The sequence below is a fragment of the Panthera uncia genome (genome assembly GCF_023721935.1).
Source record: "Panthera uncia isolate 11264 chromosome B3 unlocalized genomic scaffold, Puncia_PCG_1.0 HiC_scaffold_1, whole genome shotgun sequence".
Taxonomy (NCBI): Eukaryota; Metazoa; Chordata; class Mammalia; order Carnivora; family Felidae; genus Panthera; species Panthera uncia.
Window position 1 is genome coordinate 85,519,356 of NW_026057582.1, and position 22,458 is coordinate 85,541,813.

Below are 22,458 nucleotides of genomic sequence, written 5' to 3' on the forward strand. Positions count from 1 at the left end.
ACTAATCCTGAGATAAATTGCTCAAGAGTGAAACACAAACACACACCACCACCACCTCCCCAATGCTTTCCCATAGTATACTACCCACCTGTAGGCTAACAGGTTCTTCCTCAGAGCCAGCCTAGCTAGCTAGGTCTTGATTTATCAACCCTTTTTCCCCTATTTTACAACTTGACCCCAAACAGGCTTCCTTCTAGACCACATTCACAAATTATCTATATATACCACTAAGTTTTTCCCTGCCACCTACATTCATGCTACTGACTATACCTCACCTTGGTGCCTACCCTTGCTGCTTTGCTTGATTTAACCTCACATTCCAGTCTAATGCTAGGTTCCAGATCTGGTGCTGCAGGCCTTGAGCATGTTAGCACAGCTGTGCTAAGTATTTTCATTACACCGTTTCAGTTTCATTTTCATCTCTCTCGCCATGACAAAGTACTTATTAAGGACCTACTGTTCTAAGCACTACATATAAAAAGGTTAATAATTTTAGAAAGAAAGAAAAGAAAGGAAGGAAGCAAGCATATATAGAGCCACAAACAGTTATGCACATGTTAAGCAAACACACTAAATCCAAAATACAATTGACAGGAGAAAATACAGTATGTTATATGAAAGAATAAAAAAGAACGCTGAATCATATATATAACATAATCCCAAGTCTGTAAAATACTTCTTTATGCATAGAAAATACTCTGAAAGGAAATATATCCAAGTGCTAATCATGTCTGGATTGTGGTATCCAGGTCACTTTTATTTTCTTATTACTTTCCTATGGGCTTTCCAAACTTTCTACAGTGAGTATTAATTATATTTACAATCATGGAGAAAGTATTTTTAGTATAATTATATTTATGTGATATTCAATTTTCACACTATAAATAGAAAAAATGGTTTTAAGTACAAACCAAACTTAACTTGCATTAGGATTTTTGTGGAATGGATTGACTTTTATTTTTTACTAAAGATATTATTAATCATGCTATGCTTAATATGATACCAGTCTATTTGGCTACCTACAATTGACTTCAAGACAAACAACAAGACCCAAATTTAATGGCAAAAGAAAGTTAAGATTACATTTTGTCATGGGTAAATTAAACCTGAAAAAGTTAAACATATTTCTATATTTATATCACTCAAGAGTAGAGACAGCAGGATATCATAGGAGGCATATAAACAGATGAGACCATAGGACCTGGAGGCAGCTGCCAGAGTTCAAATTCTGCCTCTATGACTTAGTTGTGAAATCTCTCTGTGACTCCATTTCCTCTTCTGTAAAATGGAGATAAAACATCTACCTCGGGTTGCCTGGGTGGCTCAGTCGGTTAAACATCTGACTCTTGATTTTGCCTCAGGTCATGATCTCACAGTTCCTGAAATCAAGCCCCATGGTGGGCTCTGCACTGACAGCACGGAGCTTGCTTGGGATTCTCTCTCACCCTCTCTCTCTGCCCCTCCCCTGCTCTCTCTCAAAATAAATATTTTTTAAAATTAAAAAAAAAAAAAGAGTAACACCTATTTCTTAGTATTGTTGTGAGGGTTCAATTAAAAAAAAACAAAAACAAAAACAAAGAAAAGCACCTAGAGCCAAAGAGAAGCACACCAAACAGTGCCTGGCATACCGTAAGTGCTTAATAAATATTAACCATTATACCATCATTGGTATGTGAAAGAATTAAAAGGAGAAAATCATGAAATTTATTGGAAAAGACTTCGTAAAAGTAGTAGGAACTTAGAAATACCTTGAGTGACTGGATATAAGACTAAGAGAGAGTAAAAGAGATATAGATAACGAGATAAATTAAGTAAAAAGGAAATCTTTCTTGTGAATAAAGTAATGTAAAATCACCAGGTCCTCAAAGGAGGAAGTGAATGAAATCAAAATTTCTACGACCTGCTCCTAGCCATTCTTTGACTAAAACTGCTTGATGATAACAAAAATAACATTTAAATAGCAAAAGAAACAATTTTTGGTTCCCTTCCCCTGGAAGCATGTCAACATGTTGCTGGAAACTTCTGGGTTATTAGTAATAAACCCAGTTCTTCACTAATAAACTAACATAACATACTATTCTGAGTTCTATCTTAACAAATTTTACCCTACAGATCTTTTTAAAAATTAAGTCAAAAATACAGAATTCTCATAAGAATGAGCCCCTTATACTAGGCCACATCCCTGAAGGGGAGATAGACATGAGTCCTACTGAATAGTTTAGGTCACAGTGTCTGAACATATAAAGAAACAGTACGTTCTGCAAGGCAGAAGAAGTGCTGCTGCTCGTCTAATCTGAGAGCAACAGACAGATCACGAGAGCTCACCTTTTCTCCCTTCTTGCTCTGTGGGACTGCTAGGAACGATAAAAGGGGTAGATCGGAAAGCATCAGGGGAAGGAGCAACAAGATCTGAGGAATTCCTTTATATAAAGAGAGAATCACAGGTTATTGTACCACAGCCACAGTTGTGCATTTGTTTTTTACTTTCTGATAGCAAAAATATCTAAGTCATCCAAACAAATCTTATTAGCAATCTCTCAAACATCTACCTGAGGCTGATGGAAGAGCCATGAATAATACTTAACTATTTCTCACACCAGACATATCCAAAATTAGAATTAAAAAAAAATAATAATAAGGATAAAGCCATATGATTATAAGAGAAATAAACAATCAAACACAAGGACATCATGATTGCAAAGCAAGATGACAAAGAGCTAAAAAATAAATTCACGTGCAAAACTGAGGTAAAAATACTCCAAATTTTACCTAATATTAGAAAGATCATGCACATTTTTATTTCAAAAAAAAAGCAAATCTCTTTGCCATAACAGCGAGATAAAGAACTCCAACTAAGGTCAACTATAGTACAATCTATTCTCCACCCCTATGCGGTTAAATGGAAAGAACTGCTGGTCAAATAGAAGAGCAGTATGCTTGTTTTGGTTGTATAACAGAATATAACTGGGCAGTTTCTGTCTAGTGAAACAATTGGGCTACTATTATAAACTTCCAAATGGGGGAGTGCCTGGCTGGCTCAGTCAGAAGAGCATGCGACTCTTGATCTCAGGGTTCTGAGTTCGAGCCCCAAGTCGACTGTAAAAATTACTTAAATAAATAAAACTAAAAAAAAAAAAAACCAAAAAACCTCCATATGGGAAAGCAGAGCTACCTGCCTTCAATAGGTCCACTAAGTTCTTAACCCCAAAATTCTAAAGCCTAGAGTTTGCTTTTTGGAGTTTGCTTTTTGATTTTAAAAATAATTCTAGACTAGCAATTTCAGCTCTTTCAACCTTAGCCTAAGACCCTCAGATACATGTTTCTTTGGCAGAGCTATTTTAGGCTTACTTACGTGGAAAGACTCTCCTGAACAAGGGACCTCTGACCAGAGAGCTGCAGGAGGTGCAGAGTGGTGGCAGGTGTGGAAGCCAGAGAACATCCACCTTCTTCCCTTGAAGGAGTAGAGCAACCATCAGAAGCTATTTTAAAAGAGAGAGAGAGAGAGAGAGAGAGAGAGAAAATCTAGTTTCATTTGCTTCTCAGATTGACAATCCTGAGTTTAAAAAAAAAAAGGAAGAGGAGGAAGAAGAAAGCAAGCAAGCAAGCCACTCAGTACTGCAAACAGTAAGATCAATGTTTCCAACCATGTTCCAAGAGAGCAGAAACTGTTTTCTAATAGTAGTACAATCAATGGAATGCCATGCTAACACAAATTCTAAGTGACCACTAAATACCATCCTCCCTAAATTACGGGTTTCTTTAATATAGAATTGACAAAACATATTCCTTAGTCCTTTCCATCATGATTAAACCTTGGGAGGAAAAAGGCAGAATCCTTATCCCTCTGCTTGGCTGCTCTGCTTCTTGTGAAGCTTCTATTGTAAAACAGCAAGTAAGCCTTTTATTCCAAGGTCTACCTATGGTGAAGTAAAGCTCATGCCATGAAACAGATGGCAGACGTAAAACAATGTGCATCACACCTGATGATATGAATGCAGTTTTCATGATTAGAACCTGGGCCTCCTCAGAGGAGACAGAAAATACTAATGCATTAATAAAAGAATATAAGAGCAGCCATTATTGACTTATATTATGAACAATCTCCTGTTGGTCACTTCTCAGCAACAGACAGGGGTATTAGCTGCATTAATCCCAAGTATAAAGGAATTTCTTTCTGCTAGGCCATAACTTCCTATTTCTGACAGATGAACTAACTAATAAATAGATGAGTAGGCAGACTATTGCCCAGGGAATTATGAAAAACTTAACACTTGATTACCATGATATTAAGATCTGAAGACCTATGATGACTCTAATAGCTATTCTGTCCTTAATATTAAATTTACTATATTATTCCTCAAAATCTCCATTTCCAACACAGAGAGAAAACTATGTTAAAATGTAAAACAGGGGCGCGTGGGTGGCTCAGTCGGTTGGGCGTCTGACTTGGGCTCAGGTGGTGACCTCACTGTTCGTGAGTTCAAGCCCCATGTTAGGTTCTGTGCTGACAGCTCGGAGCTTGGAGCCTACTTCGGATTCTGTGTCTCCCTCTCTCTCTGTTCCCCACTGCTTGTGCTCTGTCTCTCAAAAATAAATAAAGATTAGGGGCGCCTGGGTGGCTCAGTCGGTTAAGCGGCCGACTTCGGCTCAGGTCATGATCTCGCGGTCCATGAGTTCGAGCCCCGCGTTGGGCTCTGTGCTGACAGCTCAGAGCCTGGAGCCTGCTTCCGATTCTGTGTCTCCCTCTCTCTGACCCTCCCCCATTCATACTCTGTCCTCTCTCTGTCTCAAAAATAAATAAACGTTAAAAAAAAAGAAAATTTTAAAAAATAAATAAAGATTAAAAAAATTTTTTTTAAAAATGTAAAACAGCAATCATTCCCAAAAAGCCTTTCTCATTAATCAGTTAGAAATGTATTTTCCTTCCATACTACAAACAAGTCTGCATACCTATAAAGTGCCTTCTAATTCAAACAGTAGGCTCAGAACAATAATAATAAAGTTTAGATCTTCGGAGAAGAGGAGCTACAGCAACTAATCACTCTTTTATACCTGTTTTATTGCTCTGGTCAAACAAGTCTTCCTGAGTTGACAAAACCTCAGGCTCTGGGGACTTCTGAATCTGCAGTCCACCTTCCAAAAGTTCTTGAGCAGGTATTTGTTCTTTTGTTTCCACAGCAGCAAGAGATACTTTGCGACAAGGAGGCATGTCCTCTGACCTAGGAAATTCAAACCACCAGGAGAAAAAGTTGCTATACATTCAAATGCTTTCACCTTTGAATTAAGATTTTCCTGGGGCACATGAGTGGCTCAGTCTGTTGAGCAACTGACTCTTGATTTCAGCTCAGGTCATGATCTCATGGGCATTGAGGTTGGGCTCCACACTCAGCATGGAGACTGCTTAAGATTCTTTCTCTCCCTCTGCCTCTTCCTCTCTCTCAAAAAAAAAAAAAAAAGAAAAGAAAAGAAAAGAAAAGAAAAAAGAAATAGAAGAAGCCTTTCCTGTTTTGTGTTCTCTAATAATTTCAAAACTTCCAGGGGCTCTATTTATTCAAAGTTGAAACAAGCTACTTTTTATAATGACATGAAGACCTCAGCCCATTTAAAATCTTGTCTCAGTCTCTCACACAGCAATTTTCCAACTTTGCTCACAGCTGTGCAGCATGCTGTCCATGATTTCTCATGAGTGATTCAAGGATTTTTGTTACATATACTGTTACCTACGTGAGCATGAAGGATTCTAAACCAAACCACAACAATGCCAGTCCTAATGAGGACTTTCCACAAAGTTTAGATGTGAATTATCCTCTGTGCTATTACCACACACATTATCTGCTGCTGACCTTTTCCATTTGTTCTGCTCAACCTCACCCCCAAACCAAGAATCCTTCATACCAATACCACTCACACATGTAAAACTCTCATTGCTGGCCCCTTTCCAGAGACTTGGGAGGTTCGCCTATTAAAAAGTTAGCAAAACTAGCTACAGGGAAACTTCCTAAAGAAAAACCTAAAATGTCAGCCCGTGTGAGGGTGAGTGTTTTGTATTAGAAAGACAACTTCTCTTGGGGTGCCTGGGTGGCTCAGTCGGTTAAGCCTCCGACTTTGGCTCAGGTCATGATCTCATGGTTCATGGGTTCAAGTCCTGCATCAGGCTCTGTGCTGACAACTGGAGCCTGGAGCCTGCTTCAGAGTCTGTGTTTCCTCTCTCTCTGCTCTTCCCCTTCCCCTGTTCGTGCTCTGTCTCTCTCCCTCAAAAATAAACAAACATTAAAAAATTAAAAGAAAAAAAAAAGACCAAACAACTTCTCTTGATAGTCAACTTTGTTCAGGACTCCATTCCCCACCATTTGTATTGAAGGAAGTTATAAGAAAATACTGAATGCTTATTCAAGTGCTTATTCCCAAACTGGACGCATCCCACTTTTCCTCTGCCATATCCAAACGTGAGCTGTTGACCAGAGGCAATGCAGTTTGGGACACGATAATCACCAGAGGCACAGCAGAAGGATAAGCCCAATTCCTACCAATTCCACTATAGGACTTGGGAAAAGAATACGTCCATAGCTATACCATAAACTATTAGATGTAGGATACATGAGGACTGAAAGCAATCTGGGTGTTCCTCAATTATAAGAACAGTAAATTTTCAAATATAATATTCATGTGATTCCTCATAACACTAGAGGTAGAGAAAATAGGAACTCCTCCCACAGAGACAGTGTCTCTGTAGACAAAGATCAGAGAGGAATGACAACCAAAGATTAAGGAGTCATGCTTACAATTAACGGCAACAATAAAATGGCTTTGTAATATGCCTAAAGATAAGGACACGGTTAAGAATTCATAAATAATTAGTTTCCACTGGACCAGAAATATGCACAGTACAAGGGGGGAGGAAAATCAATAATTTCTAAAAATGTTTCCATCTAGCCAAGTAAAACAAGTATGAAACTTAAAAATACTTTCTAGAAACTATAAAGTACTATAGCAGAAACCTAAAAGAGCAGAGTTTACCTTGCAGGTGGTGAACTTTGCTCATCTACCACATGTACATCCTTACTGGGCTGTGCTACCACAGGGACATCCTTGCTGGGCTGTTCTGCCATGGGCATATCTTCATTGGACTGTTCTTCATGCTTAATTGCTTGAAGTTTTAGAAGACAGGAAGGAGATACTTAATTTTCCAAAGTACTAGAAGCAGTCCCAGATGCTTTTTTAAAGGCAAAGATTTAACAAAAGAAGTCCAATTTGAAAATATAAACAGACATCAATGCAAAAAGAAAATAACCAGTAACCTTAATCAAAACTAACCAAACCAAACTAAAACAAACCTTTCCAAAACTTTTAATCTGCAACCCATCAACTAACAAGTATTTGCCAGACAACTCTGCAACCCTACTATATTAACTTGATTATATTAACCTAGTAGTTATAAACTGTATTAAGGAATGAATAACTAGCTCTAGCTTAGAACGAAAATGCTTATAAACAATTCCAAATGCCAAAAAACATGTTTCATACCAATATTAGCATCCACATCAGACAGCCCAGTGTAACTAGAGTTGGTAGTTACTGGCAGTACAGGCTCTTTGTCTACTTCGTATGTCACAGTATGTTCTTCAACATCCTGGCTCTGGGAGAGTTCCAGAACTCCAAAGCCCAACTGTGCTGGGGCAGGATCTAGAAACAAAACCCCAAGAAGTTAGGTAGCATCCCACAATATTATGCACTGTGTAAGGTCCTGTCCCTTAGCAAAACAAAAAGGTCATTTTAAGTCCTTCACAAGAAAGCCCTGCCTCCAAAGTTTTTCAAAATAAACTCAAGAATAAAGGCACTAAAAGTGAAAGGGAAAAATACATAACGAAACAAAAATTACATATTCTAAAAGCTTCTGAGCACCTAACATATAGGTAGACTATGTCTACTTTCTGAAGATATACATAAACCATACCCACACACACAGTAATTCAGATTATACTTCCACCCACAAAGCATACATTCCCAAAATATTTGAAAACCAAATGTAACAAGAAAAAGAGTCAATATGCAGAAAGAGAGCTATCCAATGAGCATCAAATTCCTGAACATCAAATTAGGGGGAATATCTTAGACAAATGCGACTTTCTTAATGACTATCCTCATTTTAATGATGAGAAATCTATAACCTGATAACAAAGAGAAATTTGGATATCTTCATGCTTATGTTAAAGGGACTTAGAACAATCTACTATCTAGATAAAGGCATAAAGCTACCTTCAGCACCAAGGGAGTGTGTGGTAGTATCATCTCTAATATCTTCTTCCTTTTCCTCCTTCTCCTTCTCTTCTACCTCCTCTTCTTTCTCTTCTCCCACAGGAGGAGCAGATTCCACTGACATTCCCAAAACACTACATGGAAAGACACAATCATGTGTTCTCAGATAGGTTGGGACACTTTGCTCAAAGCACTCTTCTAAATTTATTGTAACAGCCCACACACCAACCACCTCTTACGCAAATTTGAAAAAAGTAAAAAGCCTCGCCCCCATCAGTGCTTCTTTCTACAGAAAGCACCTGAAAGGATAACAACTCAAAACGCTGCACTGAATTAAAGAACACAAAATATTTAACAGAAGAAAGGAATAAACACATTTGAGTTTTCACTTTCTCCGAAAAAATATAAGCAGGGAGAGAAAAACCTTACTCTCAAGAGAATAACTGACAAGTGACACAGTAAGATATGCATTGGATATGCAGTGAAGGGACTCAAAGATACATCAGCTGAACCAGACACAGTTCACCAAAATATTTAAGAAAAATTTTTAATGTTTATTTATTTTTGAGAGAGAGAGAGAGAGTGAATGCGGGGGAGGGTCAGAGAGAGAGAGGGACACAGAATCCGAAGCAGGCTCCAGGCTCCAAGCTGTGAGCACAGAGCCTGACCCGGGGCTCGAACTCATGGACCACGAGATCATGACCTGACCCAAAGTCAGAAGCTTAGCCGACTAAACCACCCAGGGTCCCTACACAAAAATATGTTAGTATAAAAATCTTAGACTACATACATAGAACCAGAATGTCTGAATAAAATTCTGGTAAAAGGCCTGTATATTTAGAAGAAGTTAAGATTACAGGTCAAAAAACATAAAAGTAAAAGACAACAATCAGGAAAAAATACTACAACAAATAGAACAAAGTAACAGTCTCCCTAAAATAGAAGGAATTCACATGAAGAACCCCAAGACATAGGTGAACAGACAGACAACTCATAAAAAAGGAATATAAGTATCTTAAACATGTAGGAAAATAGAGAAAACAACTGTTGCCCATCAAATTGGGAAAAAAAAAATTGTCAATACTATACTACTATTCAGTGCTACCCAAACCTGAGATAAGCACTATCATATACTGTTTACGAGACTCAACCATTGAGTTTACTATAAACTAATAGAATGTTTCTGGAGAACACTTGGAACATTTGCAAAAATGTTTCTAAAAAAACCTCCAAAACAATGTATACACCTAATAATTTCAATAATTTCAATTTTAAGAAATAATTTGAAATGTAGAAAAATCCTTATGCAAACTTATTTCTCAATGTTTACTGTAATTAAGAAATACCTAGGGGCGCCTGGGTGGCTTAGTCAGTTAAGTGGCCAACTTCAGCTCAGGTCATGATCTCGTGGTTCATGAGTTTGAGCCCCTCTTTGGGCTCTGTGCTGACAGCTCAGAGACTAGAGCCTGCTTTGGATTCCGTGTCTCCCTCTTTCTCTGCCCCTCACCCACCCACCCTCTGTGTCTCTCTCATGAATAAACATTAAAAAAATTTTTTTTAAACTTTTAAAAGAAAAAAACTTCAGTAAACTTATCAAGAGTTTCAACTGTCGGGGCGCCTAGGTGGCTCAGTCGGTTAAGCAGCCAACTTTGGCTCAGGTCATGATCTCACAGTTCATGAGTTCAAGCTCCACATCAGGCTCTGTGCTGACAGCTCAGAGCCTGGAGCCTGCTTCAGATTCTGTGTCTCCCTCTGTCTCTGCTCCTCCCCCACTCATGCTCTGTCTCTGTCTCTGTCTCTGTCTCTCTCTCTCTCTCTCTCTCTCTCTCAAAAAAGAATAAACGTTTAAAAAATTTTTAAAAAAAAGTCTTAACTGTCATGGGAAAAACTCCATGTTGTTAAGCAAAAAAGTCAGCAAACACAAAATTTTACTCTACACATGTCAGCTATCAAGTGTGCACACAAAAAAAGAAGGAAAATATGTCAAAATGTTTACAGCAATTAGCCTCTGGGTGGCAGAATTATAGATAACATTTTTTGCTTCCTTGAAGCTTTCTACACATTTAATTATTTCATATAAAGACTACTAAGCAGAACTATAATGAGCATAAAGAGGTGAACACATAAATTTGCAAAGTTAGGGGACCATGATCCAAGGAAAAGGGACTAGTAAAGATTTTCACACACAAAAAATAGAACATTACCTATGTAACCAGGAAGACTAGTTACATAACCTCAGGAAATACAGCCCCAAGTTGAGTTTCTTGGGAAACAAAGTCCAAGAGCAAACATGACAAAATGTAGAAGAGCAATGAAAGACAGCACAAACCATATACTTTGGCTCTTCTTCAGTCTCCTTTAGTGGTTTTCCTTCATGTCCCTCCCTGACCTCTAAGTTCAGTGAGTCCTTGGAGCTCTTCTCCATCTTTACTCACCTCCTTAATGATCTTACCCAGGCTCATGGCTTTGAATATCATCCACATGCTTATGACTTTGCAATTTAAATCTCCAGCTTAAGACATTCCCCCTGAGCTCCATCCAGACTTGCACATCATCAAGTGTCTCCAATTGTTTATTGAAAAGGCAGCTCAACTTCAACATGTCTAAACCTGACCTTCTCCTCTTGCAGTCTTTTTCCATCTCATCTAGCAGCAACCCCATTCTTCTAATACTCAAACCAAAAATGCAGAATCATTGTTACCTCCTTCCTCTCATACTCCACCATCCAATCAGCCTTTGAATCCTATTTTCAAAAAACCCAGGGGCGCCTGGGTGGCGCAGTCGGTTAAGCGTGCGACTTCAGCCAGGTCACGATCTCGCGGTCCGTGAGTTCGAGCCCCGCGTCAGGCTCTGGGCTGATGGCTCGGAGCCTGGAGCCTGTTTCCGATTCTGTGTCTCCCTCTCTCTCTGACCCTCCCCCGTTCATGCTCTGTCTCTCTCTGTCCCAAAAATAAATAAAAAACGTTGAAAAAAAAAAAATTAAAAAAAAACCCCAGAATCTCACCACTCCTCATCTACTTCTACTCTGGTGTAGCCACAGTCATTTTGCCTAAATTATTTCAATAGTCTCCTACTTGGTCTTCCTGCCTCTGCCCTTGCTCCTCCTTCAGTCCATTCTCCTTTTTAATTTAAATGGATTTTAAATTTTTTCTCCAGCTTTATCAAGGTACAATCAACAAATAAAAATTGTACCCTCTTCTGTCTACTCTTGATCCAGCAGCCACAGTGATCCTATTAAAATCTAAGTCAGATCATGTCATTCCTGTTCAAAACCCTTAAATGCCTTCCTATCTCAACAAGAGTAACAGCTGACTTCCTCACAGTAACCCAGAAGGCCTTACATATTCTGGTGCCCCTTACTTTTCTGACCTCTTCTCCCAATTCTGTCCATCACTCTACTCCAGCCATGCTAAACTCCTTGCCATTTCTCAAATATTCCAGGCACACTCCTAACTCAAGGCCTTTGCACTTGGCTGTTCTCTATGCAATGATTGCACTTACCCCAGATAACAGCAGAGATCACTTAAGAATTTTCTTAATGTTTTTGTTTTTTTTTTTTTTGAGAGACAGAGCACGAGCAGGGGAGGGGCAAAGAGAGAAGGAGACACAGAATCCAAAGCAGGCTCCAGGCTCTGAGCTGTGAGCACAGAGCCCTATGCGGGGCTTGAACTCCTAGACCTTGAGATCATGACCTGAGCCAAAGGCGGACACTTAACTGACTGAGACACCCAGGCACCCCACTCAAGAACTTTTAATCAAATGTCTTATCAGCCAAGCATTCCCTAAGTCACCCTATCTAAACTTGCAACTCCTTTGATGTTTCCTATCCCCTTCTCTGCTATATTTTTCTCTTCAGCCCTTATCAGTTTCTAACATACTATTTACTTATTGATCATGTATTGCTATATCCCATACAAGAATGTAAGCTATATTAAGGTCTATGATTTTTTTTTTCTGATCCTCTGCATCTCCAAAATTCAACAATGCTTGGCATATAGGAAATATCCAATAAATATTTGTAAAATGATCAGGTGAATCCAAACAGGCTTGAAATAAATCAGATTATAGGCAAAAAAAACCCAGTCCTAATGGTTAAACTTTTCTCTACTGTCTAAAGCTAATGGAAAGGAAAACAAAGGTTTAAATACATTATTTAGAAGTACAAAAGTAGCTGACATAAGAACTAAAATAATTATCAATAATTGGGAGTGTATGGAGTTAAATCCTCATCTTTCATTATGGAATTCAATTGTCTTAATTTGATAAAATAAGAAATGGCAGTATTAGTTTTACAATATTGTAAAATATTAGTTTTACAACAGTATTGAGCACCAGGAAGATAACCTCTCCAAGAAGTTAAAACACACAGCATAGCCTCTGTGAAAGGACACCAAGGGTGGGAAAGGACTCTGCTTTTAATTATAAGTTATTTTTAAAATAAATTATGTATTTATATTACTCTGTTAAAAATATTTGACAGATCTCACTAAAATTAAAAAACTGCTCTGTGAAAAACCTTCTGAAGAGGATGAAAAGATAAACTAGAGTGAGAGAAAATATATGCAAACCAGATAGCCTACAAAGGACTAATAACTAGAATATATAAAGAACTCTAAAAACACAGTTTTTAAAAATCCAATTAGAAAATGGACAGAAGACATGAACAAACATTTCCTTGAAAAGGACGTACAGATGGCAAATAAGCACATCAAAAGATTTTTAACATCATTTGCCACTAGGGAAATGCAAATTAAAATAATGTGATATCACTACACATTTATCAGAACGGTCATAATAAGAAATTGTGACAACACCAAATGCTGGTAAAAATGGCGAGAGACTGGATCTCTTACACTGCTAGTGAAACTATATAATGGTATAGTTACTCCAGAAAGAGTTTGGCAATTTCTTAAAAAACTAAATATACAACTACCAAACAGCCCAGCAATTTCCCAACGACCATTTATCCCAGAGATAGAAAGATTATGTTCACTTAAAAACTAGCACACAAAAGGTCAGAGCAACTTTATTTGCAATAGCCAAAACCCCTATCAATCCAGCTCTCCTGCAACAGGTAAACGGTTAAACTGTGGTATATCCATACCATGGAACAACTACTGGGCAATAAAAAGTAATGAACCACTAATATATGCAACAATTTGGACAGATCTCCCAGGAGTTATGCTGACTGGGGGGGGGGGGCGGGGGGGGGGGGGGAAGCGGGGAGGGAAGCCAATCCCAAAAGGTTAATGTATGATCCCATTTACATAACATTTCGAAATGACAAAATATTACAAAGGACAGTCTTAATTAGCGATTGCCAGGAGTTCAGGTAAGACAAAGAGGTGAATATGGTTATAAAAAGACAGCACTAGGGTTCCTTGTGATTCTGGAACCATTCAGTATGTTGACCACAGTGGCAGATACAGATGTAACTAGACTTTATAAAAATTCACATACATGAATACAAGTAAAAGTGGGGAAACTTAAATCATTCAGTAGATTTTATCAATACAGATATCCTGGTTAATATACTATAGTTTTGCAAAACGTTACCATTTGGGCAAAGTTTATAAAGGATCTCTCTCTACATACTATTTCTTACAACTGCATGTGAATCTATAATTATCTCAATTTTTTAAAATGTTTAATAGAGAAGGGCACCTGGCTGGCTCAGTCAGTGAAGCATGCAACTCTTGATCTTGGGGTTGTGAGTTAGAATCCCATGCTGGATGTAAAGAATACTTAAACATTTTATTTTATTGTTTTAAAGATTTTATTTTTAACAGGGAAATAAAACAATCTATATTTCTCTAGTATACTTTAGGATGCTCCATGTTTAGGACCATCAGCTTAGATCAACCGAACACTAGGTAAGAGAGGAAGATTTTTTTGGAATTTTATGCAAAAAGTTCACAAGCAGCTTTTTAAAAAATACTTGCATTAACGAATAAATACATACAAACGGAGATCAATATACCTGTGTTTTGAAGAACTTTCATTCTCTTGGAATCAACCCCAAATCCTTTCTAGATTCATGGCCTTTGCACTTGCAGTTCCCTCTGGAAAGCTCCTCCTCCCACCAGCCACTCTTCTCCCCAGCTCTTCAAACATGTCTAACAAATTCATATTTATAGTTTAGATCACATTCCTCAAAGAGGCTTACCCCTATCACACAGATTAGGTCATATTTTCTTTCTTTCCTCCCTCTTTGAAATAACAATTGTAACTGAACAGCTGTTTATGTAATGATTTAACACCTTTCTCCCTGTTGAATTATAAGTTCCATGATGGCAAAGCCCCTTTAAAACACCTTACCACAGTGCCTGCACATTTACTGAATGTAAACGTTCAAGGTTTTTTGGTTTTTGTTTTGTTTTGTTTTGTTTTGTTTTGTTAGGGAAAGGGCAACACGTCAATGCAAAAAGGGAAAAGTGATAGTATGGGACTTCCCTAACAGCACTGCTTCACTTATGAGGGGTATACATACTTCCTGCCCCCACTGGTTCAAACCAAGGTGCTGGGCCACAAAAACACAAATAACTTTGGCACACGTTCACTTTAAAGTATCATAAATTTAAATGCCTACAGAAAGCAAAACAAGGTAACAAAAAGGGGTGAAGTGGCTAAGAACAAAAGCAAAAGTACTGCAATAAAAGATGAATAATTAACTTCAGTGTCCACATATAATAGTGAATTGTAGGGACTATGACAGACCAGAGCACTCATGCTCACCTATGCAGAGGTTAGCTGCTACTCACAGCTCTAGGCAAATGTTACCAATAATACAAAAGTTGCATTGCCTCTGGACTAGTAATGCCAGAAGCTGAAAATCCAAGTTTTATGTAAAATTTCCCCATTTAAAATTCTATCAATTATTTCAAATATATTTTACAACCATGTGTGGGCCAAAGACAAGCCACCTGCAGGTCAAAATAAGCCCACCAATTTGTAGATTGTTCCAAAGCACCAACTAATAATTTGGGAGAAAAAACTTATGTGCAAACAGAGTATTAAATAGAAGGCAAAAAAAAGGGGGTGGGAGGGCATTTATTTTTTAGATAAAACCATAGTCTTTCACCACCTCAACCTGACATTCTCCTCTTTGACTAGCTCCCTTTTCCTACTCAGCCACCACAAGGCTCCTGAAGTTATCTAAGTTCTCTTTTGATTTTAGTAATTTCAGGCAGGAGACTAAGCACTGAATAGTAAAAAAGAAAGAGAAGGCACTGAAGTCAGGAGGGCTCAGAGCTCAGTTGCCACTTATAAGCAATATATTCTAGAACAAGTTATCTAACATCTTCACCCATCAGTTTCCCCCTCTATGTAATGGAAAGAAGATTATGTCTTCACTGTACAGCTGCTCTAAGGATGAAATTAAATGGGAATATGTATCAAACATCCAATTCTGACAGAGGATCCTATCCTAACAGAGGATAAACTCAAAAAATGGACAATGTAAAACTACGCATAAGACAAAGTAAAAATTGAATACTGTTTAGGGTATGAATTAATAAACATCCTGGGTCTAAAACTGGTAATTTAGCTGGTAGATGGAAAGCATGCCTAATAGTTTTGATAATATGCCTAAAGATTTTTTGATTATTTTTTCCATTAAGTCATATCTATGCTAAGAATGAAGAATGATTATTTACTTTACGTGTACAATACAAATCACAATTTGAATAATACAAGTGTAAAAAATGTTATTACCTTCACAAAAGAGATTCTGGCTATCAGTACTAATGTACCAGTGAATATGATCCTCAACTCCCACTATCTAATTCACAAAAATAAGATTAATCCCTTTATCATTGGGATGAGGCAATAGGTACAGATAAAAGAAATGATCCATTAATAAATTTAAATAAATTCCTTCCAACACTAGTATACCTGCTTGTCCTGTTTGGCTGAGGTAACTGTTCAATGACCTGACTGATGGTACCACCTGTGTCCAAATGAGAAGAATCCATAGGGTCTGAAAAAAAAGAGTGGACATTAGTACAAAAGGCATTTACTACCGAACTTTAATACCAAACTTTAATACAAATTCAGAAATGTGGACAATATCAATCTAATCATCTACATTAAAAAATCAACTTTCTGGGGCACCTGGATGGCTCAGTCGGTTAAGCATCCAACTTCAGCTCAGGTTGTGAGTTCAAGCCCTGCATCAGGCTCTCTACTGTCAGCACAGAGCCGGCTTTGGATCCTCTGTCCCCCTCTCCTTCTCCCTCTCTGCCCCTTCCCCTCTGGGTCTCTCTGTCTCTCAAAATAAATAAATAAGCTTAAAAAAAAAAAAAACTTTCTGAGTGCCTTATACGCATTCACCACAACCACATAATGTTTAGATCCACCGAGTTACAACAAGCGCACTCTTGCAAAAGGGACTATTAGCTTTAAACATCTCACCTGCAGCTTTGTTTTCTTTCAGATGCTCATTGAACCCACTATTACTATCTCCTTGTTCTTCTCCAGCTGTTTGTTCAGGATTGGACACAACATCCTAAAAAACATACATACATAATATCCCTACTACATATGAAATAATCCAAAATAAGGCATACTTTTGTGAATGTGTTGATTTCGTTTTTCCAACCAATTTTATCCAAAAGATAGAGATCTCCTAAGTACTTAGATGTGCTAATTGTTCTTGATTAGATAAAAAAATAATTTTTCCTCAATCCTTTCCAAACAAGATTATCACTCACCAACACAGGGTTCTCTTTGTGTGCCTGTAGATTAGGAAGGTGTCGAGATACCAGACTAAAGCGAGAACCAGAATCATCTTCTAGAACCTGGCTTTCAGGCTGAGAATCTTCAATTATCAGGCAAGGAGTGTCTTGCTGAGAGAAATCTGAATCCAACTGACTTCCAGTAGGGTCCATCTGCTCCCCTGGTATGGAATAACAAAAGATCAGTTCTGTGTAACCTACTAGCTTTCCTCTCGCAGTCTGAGCTTAAATAATGGGGCGGAGGTGCAAGAACTAGGAAAAGGGACCAGTCTAGGACTCCAATTAGATTATATTTATAATCGCTGCAAACACTTTCCTATCAAACCTTCCAAGGCCTTATTTCCTCGTTATTTACTATCAGTCTGCCAATCCTTCTCTTCCTCTTCTTTTCCATCACCTTCCCGTAGACACCCTTTCCCCTCCTTCCTAACCTCTTCTCTCCCCGCCTCTTTTTCCATCCCCCACAACTCTCCCTGCGTATTTCTGGCGCCTCTACCGCCCCCCAAAAGGCTGCTTTGTAATTTCTGTTCGCCAGAACACTCACAGCCCTTCACGTTTACTCACGACCACCCAGCCTTCTTAGCTACTGCTTCCCCACCCCCTCCTCAGGGCCCTCCAACCCTTTCCCCGTCACCGCCGCCATGCTTGCCACCCCGCCCCCTCCGGTCAGCCATCCCTTCAGACCCGAAACCCAAGCCTTCAGAGCTCACTGCGCCCCCACTTTCTGCAAACGGTACCAGGCATCCCGGCGGGAGATCACTCGCGCTCGAGCTAGAGGTCTCTGCACACTCCCCAGCTCCCTCCAGCTCGATCCCCAGGTCGCCGCTGTAGCCACCGCCGCCACCGGCCGCGAACTCCCCCTTTTCCCGTCGCGTCACGCAGTACCGGCTCGCCCATTCGCTGCTGCTGCCCGCCACTCAAGAAGTCCTGTGGATGATTCGAGGTTGAGGCAGAGTCCCCCGCCCCACGTAAGAAAAAGGAACACCGCGGCGTGTTTCCATGGCAGCATGGACGTTGCAGGCCCTCCCCCTAGTACAGCCAGAGAATGACAGTATCCTTGAACCGAAGGGACCTTGAGAGGGCGTGAAATATATTCCCCTGCCTCCAGGACAATTGTGTGTACCACTACTCAGATATAAGAGAAGAGACTTCTTTTCTATCGTTCATGCACTTTGAGGCGCCTTCTCTTACCTTCTTCCGTAGAAAAGCAGAGGGTTCCCCAATTTCTAATAAAAGGGCAAAGACAAGGATCCAGGATGGCTAGTACTTCAGAGCTGGTGAAACTGAAGACAGACAGGATGCTTGGGGTTTTACCTGTGTCACTTAGAATCCCTTTTGTGGGCCTCTAACTGAATTCGAGGGCCTCACATTATGCCTCTGACAGTTTAGGTTTGGTTTGGGTTTGTTTTTTTTTTTCCTTTACATTGTCTGAGGTCCCCAATAAAGCATATTTTTTTCCCATTGCCCTCTGCAGTCTGGAACGTAGGTCAAGCTTCACATTCGCTTATCATTGCCCTCTCTTTTATGAGATTGAAACCTAAGGAGACTATAGCCCCAGACATTTTTTTGCACTTCCCATTGAATTAAGCAGGGTGATTCTCAGACTCCGTGGAGAAGAGAACAGCTGCCGCCCCTTTAACTACATGACCTCAAAAATCCCTCCCAAGCCTTGAGAGTCTATTATCCTAATTATGGTGCCAGGGTCTTATAGAAGGTGTGGCAGCTGGGACTTGTTTTAATGAAGTAGACACCATAAGGAATATATGCTTTGTTTTATTTAAGTGGTGGTTGGATCTAGAATGGAATTCTAGCTAGAGCAGCTGTCAGTGGGGAAAGTACCTAGCCCAACGCCAAGCACATACATAGCTGGCATTCAGTAGGAGGTGGTTTTCTGTCTCTACCCCAGGTTCAGAATGACTTAGGTATAGCCCAATCATGATTTTCCAATATTCTAAATGCCCAATTTAGTACCTTATATAAACTAAGAGAAAGTGGAGCTTCCTATAAACCAGTCTTCTCCCTGCTTTTATAAATTACAGTGATCACATTTTTTAAAACAAAAATCAAAGCATATCATGTGAATATATGCTACTTATGGAAACAAAAGGACAGAACCTTTGAAATGAAACTGTCCTGAAAAACCTAGAATCTGTTGTTGCTGTAACTAGAATATAATTAGGGTCCCTGGAATGCTTTAATAGTGGAACAAAAATAGAATTGAACACACAGAGACACATCCCACTTCTTAATCTTGAAATCATTTATAATTGATTCCTCCTTTCCTCCACTCCTAATGCTGCAGAAGACCAGTGACCAAATAAATTTAATCCTGAAAGGACCAGGGCAGGTCGATATTAAAAACACTAGGTAGACAAAGTAAATTCATCTGCTCCATTTGTGAGGGCTCAAACAACCAGTTCCTATTGTGGGCAAATCTTGATATCAATTCCCATAAAAATACCCCAAAAGTCACTATACTTTTGCTCTTTTCTGTCCTGCTATTGCATTTCCCCCCCCCCAAGTAAGACATAAATAAATAGGCCTTCTTGATTATTTGAAAAGCAAATTGCATGTGTTTGTTAAAACTCACAAAACTCTACACTAAAAAGGGTAAATTGAACCTCAGTAAACATGACTAAAACTAAATAGATAAGTAAATAAGACTGAGCCATTCCCATTACCAAATAAAACTGTGAAGAAAAACGGTGAATTCCTTGTTAGGCAGTATAACAACTAAATTAATCATTACATTACCCAGAAAGATTAGAAAATGCAGGCAGGATGGTTACCCACTGAGACTGACTGATTGTGGTTAGATGAGCAAAAGGCCTTTGTTGACTCCTAAGCTGCAAAGGACATCAGCACCGCTACCCACCTGCATGTACATCTTTAGCTAAGCCACCTCAGTAGAGAGAAATCTGATCTACCTCTAAAGACAAGAAAATCCCATCAGACTTTATGTTAACTCACTTTAAAATTTAATAAACCTCATTGTCAGAAATTTTTATTCCAATCATCTAACCTAAATCCTTTGTTCTAGAGCTTAAAGCCATTTCCTCTCATGTTGTCTTTAATTGACAATTCATTTTAAAACCTGGATAAATTTTTGTACGGCTGGAATCATTTCACCTGGTCCAATAATTCCATAATATATTTCAACCAATGAAACAATAAATAGAAGTGTTATAAATCTAATTTGTTAGTCTTTTTCTGAGGTCTTCTCACAGACTTCTCTAAGCAAAAGAACCCCAGGTGGCTTAAATCTACCACACAGACACTATTTACCAACCTTTAAATTTGCTTCATTATTTTCATCTGGAAACTCAGTTTGGGAGTTCAGTGGCAGAGAACCTTACTGATGATACGACAAGTACTGAATTTAATGAAAAATTATTACATATCCCTTTTAAGCAGCAATACTCAAGTATTACATTCTGACTTATATTTATATATAATTGATTTCAACCCCTAAGATGCCTTCTGTTGTACCTGGACCTATACAATCATGTCCAGTCATATACCAATGATATAATTAATAACATGTATCATATTTTCACTATATGGCAGGCATTGTGGTCTGTTTTACATTCATTACCTCACCTAAAAGCCTCATAACTCTCTGAGGGTTACAGATGAGGGCACTAAGGTTTAGAGATGAGATAATTTGTGTAATGTGTTAGAGCTAGCAAGGGAGAGGGTCAGAATTTAAACACAATCCCTAGTGTTCTAGGAATTCATAAGAATAAATTAAAATAATATGAAGAAAACAGAGGAGAAATTGAAAAGTTGTCAACTCCACATCCTTATGTAGAAGTTAAGTCAACAAAGAGGTGATGATATAATTAAAATGTGAAAGCAAATTGCTTAAGGTACTCAAAAATTGCCTATGATACTATATTATCTTCCTAACAATAGGCTGATAGACCTGGTACCTGCAACGCCTGTAGTGGAAGCAATCCCACTGGTCTGTATCTTATCTCTACAGAACTTCCTCCTGTTAATTTTAAGTAAACTTTTTATTTTGAAAAAAATTTCAGAGCAACAGAAAAGTTGCAAAAATAGTATAATTAAAAAATAGTATAATGATCTCTTTCATAAACCCTTTCACCTAGATTCACACATTGTTAACATTTTGCCACATTACTCCTACTCAGTTTTTTTATTGTAATGTTAAAATATATATAACATAACATTTATTGGTTTAACCATTTTTAAGTGCACAGTGCAATGGAAATAAGAGCATTCATGGTTATGCAACCATTACCACCATCCATCTCCAGAATTTTTTCATCTTCCCAAACTAAAACTCTGTACCCATTAAGCACTTACTCCCCATTCCTCCTTCCCTCCAGCCCCAGGCAACCATCATGCTACTTTCTGTCCCTATGAATTTAACAACTGTAGGTACCTCATATAAATGGAACCATACAATATTTGTCCTTTTGTGTCTGGCTTAGTTCATTTAGCATAACGTCCTTGAGATTCATCCATGTTGTAATCTTAAAAGCATGTGTCAGAATTTCCTTCCTTTTTAAGGCTGAATAATAGTCCACTGTATGCATATATCACATTTTTAAAAAATATTTTACTGTTAAGTAATCTCTCTACCCAACATGGGGCTCGAACTCATAACCTCAAGATCAAGAGTCACATGCTCTACCAACAGAGCCAGCCAGGTGCCCCTGTATAAATCATATTTTGTTTTTCATCCTCGTTCATTGTAACCCACTTTTCTAATCTCTCCAGAGCCCCAATTTTGCCACACCCAAGTATCCATGAAACCCTGGAAGCACATTAGCAGAGCACACTGCCCCTTACATCTAGCGGCATTTTCTAGCCAGCCAATCAGCAATAGGCCTTATCAGCTTGAGTCTTCCTCAAACACACAATACCAAGCATAATTGTGATGGTAGTATTAGCTGCAGTTTTCTCCCTCCCACCTTTCAAACGTCTAACCTAAACAGTTGAACTCAGAAAACAAAACAAAACAAAACAAAAGGCTGGGTTTCAACTCCACCAGGAGCCACTTGCCACTTACCTGGAAATAGAAAGGAAACGTTATGGTACGGAGGAGGTGGGTGTTGGACGGAATCTTTGCCCATATGAATACTGATGGAGACTACCATCCTCCCTTTGGTTTATTCCTCTTTTTCTAGCAGTACTCAAATCTCCATATCCTGGTAGCATCTTTCCTCCATTTTACTCTCCTATCAAGCTCTTGGACTTTCTGTTTCCTTCCCCTCCAAATTCCATTTTCTCCACACACACCAGTAACTCTATAATCCTTTGCAATCTGGCTCCAATCTCCATAAACCTGGTGCCTAGCACAATTCCAGGCACAAAGTAGTTACTCTAAAAATCTTTGTTAATAACCAATTCTGAAAATTTCCTGTCAAATCACCTCATTAGCTTTGACTTTTATAGTATATGATTGTGTTCCTGATTCCCTCCTCCTTAGAATTCTCAT

At 38.6% G+C, this 22,458-nt stretch overlaps 1 protein-coding gene across 7 annotated transcripts in view; it reads right to left on the reverse strand.

Annotated features, from left to right (window-relative positions):
- The window catches only part of TP53BP1 (tumor protein p53 binding protein 1), a 71,534-nt gene extending 53,648 nt beyond the window's left edge, over nucleotides 1–17,886 (reverse strand). For 5 of the 7 annotated variants that reach the window (XR_007453804.1, XR_007453805.1, XM_049613484.1 and 2 more), the window contains exons 1-10: nucleotides 17,729–17,886; nucleotides 16,968–17,152; nucleotides 16,669–16,762; nucleotides 16,150–16,234; nucleotides 8,257–8,390; nucleotides 7,525–7,683; nucleotides 7,018–7,147; nucleotides 5,053–5,219; nucleotides 3,353–3,479; nucleotides 2,326–2,420 (exon numbers count right to left, since the gene is read on the reverse strand). Coding sequence is in view for 5 of the 7 variants with exons in the window: in XM_049613484.1 (XP_049469441.1) it covers nucleotides 2,326–2,420; nucleotides 3,353–3,479; nucleotides 5,053–5,219; nucleotides 7,018–7,147; nucleotides 7,525–7,683; nucleotides 8,257–8,390; nucleotides 16,150–16,234; nucleotides 16,669–16,762; nucleotides 16,968–17,152; nucleotides 17,729–17,735 (1,183 nt within the window). In the remaining 2 variants the exon portion in view is untranslated. The remainder of the gene's footprint in view (nucleotides 1–2,325; nucleotides 2,421–3,352; nucleotides 3,480–5,052; nucleotides 5,220–7,017; nucleotides 7,148–7,524; nucleotides 7,684–8,256; nucleotides 8,391–16,149; nucleotides 16,235–16,668; nucleotides 16,763–16,967; nucleotides 17,153–17,728) is intronic. The other 2 variants (XM_049613482.1, XM_049613481.1) reach the window with 1 other exon arrangement.
- Between the last annotated feature and the right edge of the window lie 4,572 nt (nucleotides 17,887–22,458).